Below are 12749 nucleotides of genomic sequence, written 5' to 3'. Positions count from 1 at the left end.
ATGAGCTCAACATGCCTCTCAGGAAATTCCTTCGGGTGTCTACTTTCCAAAAAGTGGTAATTTTGGAGGAAGGGGGGTGAACTGCCCTGCCATTTTAGCACTTCAAGAAATGAGATAGGCAGTCAGAAAGTAAAATCTGTGATAACTGTTGCGCAAACCAATAAATATACGTTTATTGAGATTTTTTTTTAATAAAAGACATGTAGCTAAATACATTTTTGCCTAAATGTATGACAAAAATTGAGTTTATTGGATATTTCTTATAAGAAAAAGTAGAAAATGTCCTTTTTTTAAATGTTTTTGGTCTTTTTTCGTTTATATCGTAAAAATCAAAAACCACAGAGGTGATCAAATACCACCAAAAGAAAGCTCTATTTGTGGGAGAAAAAGGACAGCATTGTATGACTGCGCAATTACCAGTTAAAGTCACGCCATGCCAAATTGCAAAAAATGGCCTGGTCATTGAGGGGGGAAAACCTTCCGGTCCAGAGGGGGTTAAAGTAAATTTCTGAAAGCTGCAGCATTTCAGTCTGTATTCGTTGTTCAACCTAAAACTGCCTTAGGTGATATAATTGTTAAACAGCTGGGCAAAGATGTCTGATAGCACTGGTACTGGGCACCTCTAGCACTGGTACTGGGCACCTCTAGCACAGGTACTGGACACCTCTAGCACTGATACTGGACACCTTTAGCACTGATACTGGACACCTCTAGCACTGGGCACCTCCAGCACTGGTACTGGACACCTCTAGCACTGGCACTGGGAATCTCGAGCACTGGTACTGGGCCCCTCTAGCACTGCTACTGGACCTCTCTAGCACTGGCACTGGGCACCTCTAGCACTGGTACTGACACCTCAAGCACTGGTACTGGGCCTCTCTAGCACTGGTACTGACTCCTCTAGCACTGGTACTGGGCACCTCTAGCACTGGTACTGGGCCCCTCTAGCACTGGCACTGGGCCCCTCTAGCACTGGTACTGGGCACCTCTAGCACTGGCACTGGGCACCTCTAGCACTGGTACTGGCCCCTCCGGGACTGATCCTGACCCCTCTGGCATTGGTCCTGTATGCTACTGAACGCCCTATTGTTTGCTTACCGACTCCAGTGGGGTTGGGGTTTGTGTATGTGCACCTATTCTCCATCAAAAAAAAGCCCTGCTTGCAAACAGTTCAGGAAATAGTTCTAAAATCTCAATTTTTTAATACAGATTATGGTACATACAAATCGTACATTAAACTGGTCCACTTCAAAAATGGAAAAATGATCCTGGAATCACCAACAAGGATTGAACCGTCATACATTGTGCTGGAAAATCCCACTTTCTCCGTTTTCGGTGCTCTGCTGGAGAAATTTTGGACATTTATAACCAGGCCATTCGCCTTCAATGGGATTGTACTGATCTACGGCAAAGCAGAGAGAGAGTATTGCCTTCGCCTCTACACCATGATCGATAATCAGCCCGACATAAAAAAGGTAAATTCATTGTACATATTTGTAAGCAGACCTATTAGACCCTAATCAGGTGGGCTTCAGGTGGCATCAGAACAGTGTGTACAGAATACTTTTAGAAATCATTTGCAAAGCTTTCACCCGGCTTTGAGCAATTGTCCTGAAGCCTTTAAAGCTGAACTCCAGGAGAAGCATATATTGTTCAAATCCATTCATCATGTGAATTCTTCCTGAATCTCTGTGAGCTTTGTGTATTTCTTCCAGATCTGTGCAGTCATCCAGTGTGAGACTTCCTGTAATAAAGACCGCTCACTGCTGCTCTTTCTCCTTCTGCAGGGGGACTGGTCTGGTCTCCTCCACTTCCTGTAGTTTTCTGATTTTGGGTTTTAGAGAAAAGTAACAAAAAAATGTTGTATCCGGAGTTCTCCTATAGGAAAATTATACCTTGTAGTCCTCACCCTAAACCTGACTTCTTTCTCCATCTAGATCATCGATGAGAGGATTGGTGGTGAGTTCCGCTGGATTGATAAAGCTCCGCAGGCTGAATCAGTTTATATAGAAAGACAATATGTTATACAAGGAGTGAGCGAAGCGGAGATAGAGCCGGAGGTATGAACTTCCCAAAATAATTATTTGTTTCTATCAGGGAGAAGGTAAAATATAGAACATGTCTAACCTGGTGCCAGTTGACATCCTACACTTACTGTAAAGTGACACTAGCGCCATATTTCAGCATAGCAGGTGAATCCAGCACTGGGACATTGGATTCAATATCTTTTGGTGCAGGAAGCGTTGGACTACAATACTGGGGGGGGGGGAGTATGTAAAAGAGGGGTTCTGTTTATAAAGAGGGGGGTTAATGTTAAAAATACATGGGGGGGTGCTTACAGGGAGAGTTAGGGTTACAGGGAAGGGTTAATTCCAGGATGGCAAAATGTTAAGGGTATAGGAAGGTTTAGTGATAATTCCAGGGAGAGTTAGTGTTAGGGTTACCAATATGGTTAGTGTTACAGGAATGGTTAGTGTTAGGGTTACAGGGAGTGTTATGGTTACAGGGAGGGTTAGTGTTAGGGTTATAAGGAAGGTTAGTGTCAAGATTACAGGGAGAGATGGTGTTAGGGTTACAGGAAGGGTTAATTCCAGGGATACAGGGAGGGTTAATTCCAGGGTTGCATAGTGTTAGGGGTATAGGAAGGTTTAGTAATAGTTACAGAGAGGGTTATTGTTAGGGTTACATGGAGTTTTAGTGTTAGGTTTACAGGTTGTGTTAGTGTTATAGGGAGGGTTAGGGTTACAGATTAGGTTACTGTTAGGGTTACAGGTAGGGTTAGTGTTACAGGGAGGGTTAGGATTACAAGGAGAGTTAGTGTTGGGGCCAAAGGGAGGGTTAGTGTTGGGGTTACAGTAAGTTAGTGTTAGGGTTAAAGGGAGGGTTAGTGTTGGGGATGCGGGGAGGGTTAGTGTTGGGGTTGCGGGGAGGGTTAGTGTTGGGGTTACGGGGAGGGTTAGTGTTGGGGTTACGGGGAGGGTTAGTGTTGGGGATGCAGGGAGGGTTAGTGTTGGGGTTGCGGGGAGGGTTAGTGTTGGGGTTGCGGGGAGGGGTAGTGTTGGGGTTGCAGGGAGGGTTAGTGTTGGGGTTGCAGGGAGGGTTAGTGTTAGGGTTGCAGGGAGGGGTAGTGTTGGGGTTGCAGGGAGGGTTAGTGTTGGGGTTGCAGGTAGGGTTAGTGTTACAGGGAGGGTTAGGATTACAAGGAGAGTTAGTGTTAGGGCCAAAGGGAGGGTTAGTGTTGGGGTTACAGGAAGTTAGTGTTAGGGTTAAAGGGAGGGTTAGTGTTGGGGATGCAGGGAGGGTTAGTGTTGGGGATTCAGGGAGGGTTAGTGTTGGGGATGCAGGGAGGGTTAGTGTTGGGGTTGCGGGAAGAGTTAGTGTTGGGGTTGCGGGGAGGGTTAGTGTTGGGGTTACGGGGAGGGTTAGTGTTGGGGATGCAGGGAGGGTTAGTGTTGGGGATGCAGGGGGGGTTAGTGTTGGGGATGCGGGCGGGTTAGTGTTGGGGTTGTGGGGGGGTTAGTGTTGGGGTTGCGGGGAGGGTTAGTGTTAGGGTTGCGGGGAGGCTTAGTGTTGGGGTTGCAGGGAGGGTTAGTGTTGGGGTTGCAGGGAGGGTTAGTGTTTGGGTTGCAGGGAGGGGTAGTGTTAGGGTTACAGGGAGGGGAAGTTTTAGGGTTAAAGGGAGGGTTAGTGTTGGGGTTGCAGAGAGGGTTAGTGTTGGGGTTGCAGGGAGGGTTAGTGTTGGGGTTGCAGGGAGGGTTAGTGTTTGGGTTGCAGGGAGGGGTAGTGTTAGGGTTACAGGGAGGGTTAGTGTTGGGGTTGCAGGGAGGGTTAGTGTTGGGGTTGCAGGGAGGGTTATTGTTGGGGTTGCAGGGAGGGTTAGTGTTGGGGTTGCAGGGAGGGTTAGTGTTGGGGTTGCAGGGAGGGTTAGTGTTGGGGTTGCAGGGAGGGTTAGTGTTGGGGTTGCAGGGAGGGTTAGTGTTGGGGTTGCAGGGAGGGTTAGTGTTGGGGTTGCAGAGAGGGTTAGTGTTGGGGTTGCAGGGAGGGTTAGTGTTGGGGTTGCAGGGAGGGTTAGTGTTTGGGTTGCAGGGAGGGGTAGTGTTAGGGTTACAGGGAGGGGAAGTTTTAGGGTTAAAGGGAGGGTTAGTGTTGGGGTTGCAGAGAGGGTTAGTGTTGGGGTTGCAGGGAGGGTTAGTGTTGGGGTTGCAGGGAGGGTTAGTGTTTGGGTTGCAGGGAGGGGTAGTGTTAGGGTTACAGGGAGGGTTAGTGTTGGGGTTGCAGGGAGGGTTAGTGTTGGGGTTGCAGGGAGGGTTATTGTTGGGGTTGCAGGGAGGGTTAGTGTTGGGGTTGCAGGGAGGGTTAGTGTTGGGGTTGCAGGGAGGGTTAGTGTTGAGGTTGCAGGGAGGGTTAGTGTTGGGGTTGCAGGGAGGGTTAGTGTTTGGGTTGCAGGGAGGGTTAGTGTTTGGGTTGCAGGGAGGGGTAGTGTTAGGGTTACAGGGAGGGGTAGTGTTAGGGTTACAGGGAGGGTTAGTGTTGGGGTTGCAGAGAGGGTTAGTGTTGGGGTTGCAGGGAGGGTTAGTGTTGGGGTTGCAGGGAGGGTTAGTGTTTGGGTTGCAGGGAGGGGTAGTGTTAGGGTTACAGGGAGGGTTAGTGTTGGGGTTGCAGGGAGGGGTAGTGTTGGGGTTGCAGGGAGGGTTATTGTTGGGGTTGCAGGGAGGGTTAGTGTTGGGGTTGCAGGGAGGGTTAGTGTTTGGGTTGCAGGGAGGGGTAGTGTTTGGGTTGCAGGGAGGGGTAGTGTTAGGGTTACAGGGAGAGGTAGTGTTAGGGTTACAGGGAGGGTTAGTGTTGGGGTTGCAGGGAGGGTTAGTGTTTGGGTTGCAGGAAGGGTTAGTGTTAGGGTTACATGGTTGCATATTGTGAGGAGTATTTCGTTTTAGTTTTACAGGGAGGCTCCAGTGCAACCCAGAAATACAGCCAGGTTGGAATCCAAAGGCACTCACACTAAGGACTTTCTCAACCCTTCTGTTAAAATTGCAGCGAGGAACACAATCTGCACATTTATCAAGTTAAAAAAATATTTCAAATGGGACATTTAAAGAATAACGTCATATAAAGATTAAAGGCTGACCGGATCACTTCCAGGCTTTTTATATGATTCTGGCCTTAAGTTCCCATCTCCACCCGCCTGGCATAGTCAATGAGTAGATATATAATGAATATATACAGTGTATGTACAGTATAATATATATATTATTATCATGTGAATACCAAAGAACATATGACATTGTTTTACTAATATTCCATCTTGTTAGTAAATAGGTGGATACCAGGAATGTTAATCTTTACTTACATGCATGGATAAAACCATATCTACAATTTCCAGGTTCTGCGCTTCCGGTTCACCTGCCCTTCCAGAGTCTATCCCTACACTGAGATCACCATGAATAAACCCTCAGACAACATTGTTTTATCCATAGCTGAAAAAAACAGTGGACAGATTATCTGGAGAAGGCAGTTGAAGAAAGGTAAGAATTTGTATTCCCCATTACTTTTTGCTCATGTGGTTGTTTTGTTTCAAATGCAGCTTCATGCATTGACATACCTCCTTAGACCCAGTCGGTCCAGAAAGTACGGTCACCTGCTGACTTGGCACCATCCACAGACAGCTTAACTCTTCAGTAAGACACAGAAGTTTAATCCAAATTATGTTTAAGATAATTGCATTACCGGGTTGTTTTTCTATTATTTTGAAGTGTAGGAAGACAATGATGTTTCTAAGGACTCTCTCTGTCAAGTACCATCACTGACTGAGGGAACATGACACTAAACAGGAGAGGAGAACAGAGGAAATTACCAAATCACATAAGTACACAAATTGTGATGGTTCAAAACTGCCACATGATCTCAAGATACTACAGAACAATCATAATACGATGCAGTTCAATAAAACAAAATAAAAATACATATAAGTGGGACAGAACAGCAGTGCCATTAATTTCGAATAGCAGCCCAGCCCACCAAGTCAGCGCGCATGCATTGCATATCACTGAAATGCATCATAGTATGTTGCATTACAAATGTTGTGGCATGTTTGTTTTTGTGCATTGGCAGCCCTTTCATTTCAATTTAATACTCATTTCAACTTAATTTCAAAAGTGCATTAAGGCAAAAGGGCAATGCATTGACTTCTAGGTAGACTCCTAGGTATACTCTCTCACTAGCACCTCCTAGGTTGGTGCTAGTGAGAGAGAATAGTTTTGAGCTCTGTCTGCTTACCAGAGGGGCTGCAGGTAAATCTATATTGTCCTCTGCCTACCAGAGAGCGGGATGTGTTAGTGAGGTCTGCTCATTTCAGTATATGATTCATTCAGTCTAGAGAGTGTTTCACGATGGTCCAATAGGGAGGCATATTGGACAGTGGGAGGAAACCTGACCAATGGGTGCATAGGCTTTTAATACAGTCCTGATGATTGGCGGAGGGCAGGTCGCCTCGGTGCATGCTGGGATACTGTATAAAAGCCAGGAGCACATGTGCTCGGGGTCTTTCGTTGGAGAGCGGAGTCCCGGAGGGAGGGGGGCGGCTGCCTCCTCCTCTTCTGTAGAGGTGCCATGCGGTCTCAGGAGGACGTTCTGAAGGCCGAAGGAGTAGTCGATAGGAGCTGAACCCAGAGGTCCAGGGAAGCTGACTGAGAGGGGAGACACTGGAGGTCCTGTTTCTGCAGTATCGTGAGTACAGGAACACTTGTCAAGGGCCTGACCTGACGGGGGCCACCCCTGTTCATAGGATAGTCAGCGGATGGGTGTCAGCAGGAGGAGGATGCTAGGGAGAGTGTCCTGAATATAGGTGATTGTCCATCAAGTCTCCTTGTTAGAGAGAGAGTAAAGAAAACAAGAGACTGAACCCCATTCATCCCAGTGTCAGGGTGAATTAACAGCCTGGCTGTTCCATATCTATCAGCAGAGATTTGAAGATAGAAGTCCTCAACTGTTGTGAATAGTTCAATTGGAGTGTCCTACTATTCCCTTCTCCTATCCCAATTACCAATAAACAACAAAAAAACCAACACCTCTAGACTGTGTATTTCTGTCAAGAGTCAACAGGAGCAAGGAGGGATCCAGGAACTTTATTTAACCAAAACCATAACCATTGGGAGCCCGCAACGTCAGTATCCAGCAGTCCTTACGGGGGCAGTGCTACAAATGTAAAACATGAACAACACTGCCAATATGCAATCAGTTCATGGGCAGTTGTGTCAATAGAGTGGCTGTTGTTCCAATATGCAGGCAGGCCAATCTCACATCCACCTACCTCTGTTACTGGGCAATATCGGATACTGGGTAATATTTTTTATTATAGTGCGATATTTGACATTGGTTTTGACAAACTAACGCATTAATATCTGGTTGGATGGAAGGAATAGCAATTTTTAATAAATTCTCAAGGTGCTCTTTAGATATTTTTCTTCAAATTTTGCTTTTCGTGTGCTTTATGCTTAAAAATAGTTGCTCACAAATTTAGGAGCTGCCGAAATCTAAAGACATGAATAAGGTGTGATTGTGAAGAGTTGGGAAGATAAAAACCTATAAAAGTCCAGTAAAGAGACCCTGTCAAATTTTTCTTCCGCCGTATGTGTTCGCTAAGTGTAAGTGCATTTTTACAAAATATGTCATCACCTAGGCAACCAATGGATGGGCTAGGGTTTAGGCTTGATGTTCTTAATAAATAACCAGAGCTGACAAATTCCCAAACACTGAATAATCAGATTTGCTTGGTGTGACTTTTTAACATGTAGACAGTGGTTTTGACTTATTTTCTTCCTTTTTGAAGAACAACTTGAACATCTCAGAGGGATCAGACCTATAAGGGCACCAGACTCAGGTAAGTGTCTTCTTGTCCTGCACATGCACTCGTGAAGCCTCACCACAATACAAGAGTATGATCATTTCCATTCTACAACTTTTCTGATCAATGGCCATTAATGCCTAGAGGCAGAGTTGGTTAACTCTGTAGGGCGTATTTTTATACCGGTGAGTGTGACATTCACACCCTGTAATTTAAAACACATGCATCAGGTAAAATCGCCTAAAGTAAATATTTGCTGAATGTCACATTCACTGTTTATAAATATATCCCATATAAATGTAGATATTTTTTGTAATACTGTAATGTTATTTGACAATTACTGTATTAAACAGTGTTAAATTGCCATTTGTATGCTTAAGGCCTATTTTGTGGTATTATGATCATACCATTGTGTAGGTCACCTTTTATGCACAGGTTTCAGGTTAAAGCAAACTTGTCTATATTATGCAAAATAGGAGCTTTATTGTATCACAGACACAATAAGCAGCTCCTAGATACCTTCCAAACCTTCCTAAAATGCTCAACTATCCATCATGTGACAGTGCCCAGGCCCGGAAATTGGCCACTCAGATATGAAGTTCTTAGTTGTGGAGGGGAAGGAAGGGGGCTTTTGGGGCACTCACATGTGCCCAATTCTCTGTGTTTTTTGACGCAATAGAAAGGAGTGAAGGTTAAGAACAGGCAACCTGATGGGCCAAATGGTTTACTTTTCAAAGTGTGGACAAAATACAGGGCTTTTTTTTCCACACAGTACCGGAACCTCCGGCAAGCACAGGTCCCGGTTGGGGGGTGCCGATCAACTCAGGGAAAGTGGCACTGTTTGCACCTAGCTCTGCACCATCTCATATGTCATGCTGTATTTTCCATTCCACGTGCCATTCTGTACGTTCCCTATTCCACACTGCCTCACTCCATATACCATGCTGTACATTCTCTATTTTGCACCACTACATTCTGTATACCAAACTCTACGTTCCCTATTCTACAACCCCTCATTCCATATTGTTGCTTCTGGGAGAGTTATTGCTACTGAGGTATTTTTGGATGCTTCTAAAGGGGAGTTTTTTAATGCTGCTGGGGGATTTATTGATGCGGCTGAGGGATTTATTGTTGCTGGTGAGGGAATCTATTGTTGCTGCTGGATTTATTATTTTAAAGGGGGTAGTGGTGAGAGGTGGAGAGGGGTCAGAGACCAGGCTGACGTGGGAAGGTAGAGGGGGTTCCTGTACCTATTTTCTAGGGAAAAAAAGCCCTGAAAAATGTGTTTGGTTTAAGGATGCATATATGAATGCATTCAGTTGTTGACATCGTTTACACCAAGGGTCTTCAAACTATGGCCCTCCAGTTGTTCAGGAACTACAACTCCCATCATGCCTAGTCATATCTGGGCATGTCAGAGTTTTACAACGCCTCATGGGATGTGTAGTTCCACAACAGCTGGAGGGCCGTCGCTTGACCCCTGGTTTACACTATTGCAACTTTTTTAACGATTTTACTCCAATACTCAAACATAAAAAGCATTTATTAAATTTTGTTACACAGTTCAATGAAATATACACCTTTTGTAATTTTTTTTCCTTGGAGATGCAAGACTTTTTATACAAAGAAATCATGAAGGTCTGTGTAGAAAATTGGGAGTCATCGAGCCGATTCTTCTGTCTTTACGTCAGCGGGGGGTCATTAACGAAGACGAGGAGGAAGAAATTAGACTTCAGAGGAGGACAATGCAAAGAAATGATATTCTGCTCAACATGATCAAATCAAAAGGAGCAGAGGAAGAATTTTACAAAACTCTCCAGGAAAACGATCCCTGGCTTGTAAGGGACTTAAACAAGTCCATGGAAAAAATGTAATTGTAACATTTGAATTTAATGGTGTAGATACAACAATGGAAACTGCAGGTCATTATTTTTCTTTGGTGATGGTTCAGTAGTTGGTGGTGTCCACCATACACACTCAGGTCTGCAACTGCTACCTCACTACATCCAGACATAGACCAAAGCAATGAAAGAACTCCCCAGTAGTTTCAAAGGAGATTGTACAACCTTCCTTATATCTTCTAAAGATGGCCATAGATGAAGTGATTTTCTTTCCTGCAACCACGAGTTGATGGAGGAATCCCTCCCGCTGAGCTATTTTGTGTTCTCTCATGGGGGGGGGGGGGGGGTAGCTGCACAGGGCCCTAAAAAGTAAGGCTATGTTAACACTAGCCTGCACGGTAAAAGACAGAATTTGCCAGTGCATTGCTAGTTTTGGGAGCAGTACAATGCGTGCTTCAGCGCGTCACACTGCTTTTGTTTTTTTTACCAACTTTATATTTGAAGCGTCACATGGTGACAATTCAATAATGTCACTACGCAGCAGCATGGTGCTCTCTAGTGTCCTGCAGAAAAATGCAGATATGCTGCATTATTCCGCACTGTATCACACCGCACATAACTCCATTGTTGTGGTGTGAATGGGGCACATAGATGATATTGTACCCCTGTGGCGTACGCCTGTTTTAAAAGGCGAAGATAATGGGCCTTCGCCACTAACACGCTATCGAGGGAGGAAACGAACACACGGGCGCTTATGTGCCAAGGTGAAAACAGCAACATGGGGTGAGAGCATCTTTTTCGTCACAGCTGATACCTTTCAGGTGATCAGCCCAGGGTAAAAAACAGTGTGTCACACAATAAGCAAAGTAATAGTGTTTAAACAAACTTTGCATTAATCCCACAACTGCACAAGTTAATATAATCACAATTGATATAAATGGCACATTTAATCCCTGAGGAAAGGCTAGAGATTTTAACAAGATGTATTTTGCATAGCTTAACATCCACAGTCTCATGCAGAGACCCACATGGCACTCGGTATCTGTCATCTTTAAGTGCCGGTTCACACTACGTCGCTCCGACTTAGGGGGCGACCTGTGAAGTCGCATGCACCGTGACTTCGGCACAACTTGCACAGACTTCATAAAATTAATGTCTATGCAAGTCGCTCCCAGGTCGCCCCGAAGTAGTACAGGACCCTTTTTCTAAGTCGGAACGACTTGTGTCGCTCCTATTAGAACCGGTCCTGTACTACTCAATGGACCGCGACGGTGTGCGACTTGCCAGGCTGACCAAGTCGCCTGACAAGTCGTAATAGTGTGAACCGGCACTTAAAGGGAACAGTGCATAAAATATTTACATTTGCTGTATGTGTAAATATTTTAAATTAGACTTACCAGTCCTGCCGCAGGATTCTGTTTAAAACAGGAATCCAATCTTCACCCATTACGGTGAGCTTTGTCTTGGCGACCTTCAAGGACTTGGTCCCCTTGTATTAGAGAGGCCACGGCCTTGGACCTATAGAGCACCCTGCATGGATCGCCTTTGGGCAGTGGTTCTCAACGCCTGTCCTCAGGACCCACTAACAGGCCAGATTTTAAATATTACCTTGGGGAAATGCAGACTAGAATACTGCAATCATTGATCAGCAAGTTATATCACCTGTGATGTATTTCAGCTATCTTGCACACCTAGCCTGTTAGTGGGTCCTGAGGACAGGAGTTGAGAATCACTGGCCTTTGGGGTTTAGTATTACCAAGGGTCCGGATCCCAGGGTCCAGCGCCTAAAAAGGACATTACAGGCAAAACCTTGTATCTGCTTCCCAAGGCTCAGGTACCATCTTTTTAGTCCACTGACTTTTTAAGATGGATCTGATAGCTATTCCCTTAGATTCAGTGATCTTTGATTGGAGTATGTAGCATATCTTATTTATTCTTTCAAGAGAAATGTGGAGAGACTCTCCAGAGGCATACCTAGGGTCTCCAGTGCCCTTGGCGAGGAGCTGTATTGCCCCCCCCCCCCCCTCCATGAAAAAGTAAAAAATTTAACTAAAAAAAAATATATAAAAGGGAATTGAAAGTTTCTGAGGTGTCCCTTGTTGGCCCAGCTTAGAGCTCTCTAGTGGGCAAACATTGTGTCAGGTGTGAACAACAAGAAAGAGAGGGGTGAGAGACAGAGAGAGGAAGAGAAAGGGGGGGGGGTTGACAGAGAGAGAGAGAGGAGGGGGGTGAGAGAGAGAGGAGGGGTGTTGCAGAGAGAGAGGGGGTGACAGAGAGAGGAGGGGGGTAACAGAGAGAGAGAGAGGGGTAACAGAGAGAGGGGGTGACAGAGAGAGGAGGGGGGGTAACAGAGAGAGAAAAAGGGGTGACAGAGAGAGTAAGGGGGGGGTAACAGAGAGAGAGAGTAAGGGGGGGGGTAACAGAGAGAGAGAGAGAGGGGTAACAGAGAGAGAGAGAGGGGTGACAGAGAGAGGAGGGGGGTGACAGAGAGAGAGAGGGGTGACAGAGAGAGGAGGGGGGTAACAGAGAGAGAGGGGTAACAGAGAGAGAGAGGGGTGACAGAGAGAGAGGGGTGACAGAGAGAGGAGGGGGGTAACAGAGAGAGAGAGGGGTGACAGAGAGAGGAGGGGGGGTAGCAGAGAGAGAGAGGGGTGACAGAGAGAGAGAGGGGCCTGAACTTGCAGAGGGCTTGATGTAGGGCACTGAGGGGGAATCGGTGCAGGGAAAGAGGAATGATGAGGGAGCTACCTGCCTTGCTGACCCGGAGTGAGAGACCAGAGACATGGAAGCGAGGAAGGATCATTCTATCATGTGCAGGAGGCCAGGAGCTGCTCGTTTATTAGAGGGAAACAAATCAGTACAGCCGGAGGAATGCTGAGGCTGCAGCAGTGTGTGTAAGACCGGAGGTGTGCTGGGGATGCTGTGAGAGGCAGTCTCCTGGTCTGCCGCTCAGCTGCTCTCAATGTTTTAGACCTGGATGGAGCCGCATGCTGCTGCCTGGGGGCGCCGGGGACCGCAGGCTGAGCGGAGGGCGCAAAAATCACCAACACTGCCAAAGATTTTTGCGC

General features: G+C 46.1%; 1 protein-coding gene across 1 annotated transcript in view; it reads left to right on the top strand.

Moving 5' to 3' along the window:
- The window catches only part of LOC309558519 (uncharacterized protein), a gene marked incomplete at its 5' end in the record, with an annotated part of 61716 nt that extends 51868 nt beyond the window's left edge, over positions 1–9848 (top strand). Inside the window, 5 exon segments of the mRNA XM_082261599.1 lie at positions 1210–1475; positions 1938–2060; positions 5381–5522; positions 7826–7876; positions 9446–9848. Of these exon segments, the coding sequence (XP_082117725.1) occupies positions 1210–1475; positions 1938–2060; positions 5381–5522; positions 7826–7876; positions 9446–9714 (851 nt within the window). The 3' untranslated portion in view covers positions 9715–9848.
- Positions 9849–12749: the final 2901 nt, after the last annotated feature.

The sequence above is a fragment of the Pelophylax lessonae genome (genome assembly GCF_965119305.1).
Source record: "Pelophylax lessonae genome assembly, chromosome: 6".
Classification (NCBI taxonomy): domain Eukaryota; kingdom Metazoa; phylum Chordata; class Amphibia; order Anura; family Ranidae; genus Pelophylax; species Pelophylax lessonae.
The sequence above is the reverse complement of the archived record's forward strand: the minus strand, read 5'-3'. Positions and strand labels throughout refer to the sequence as shown.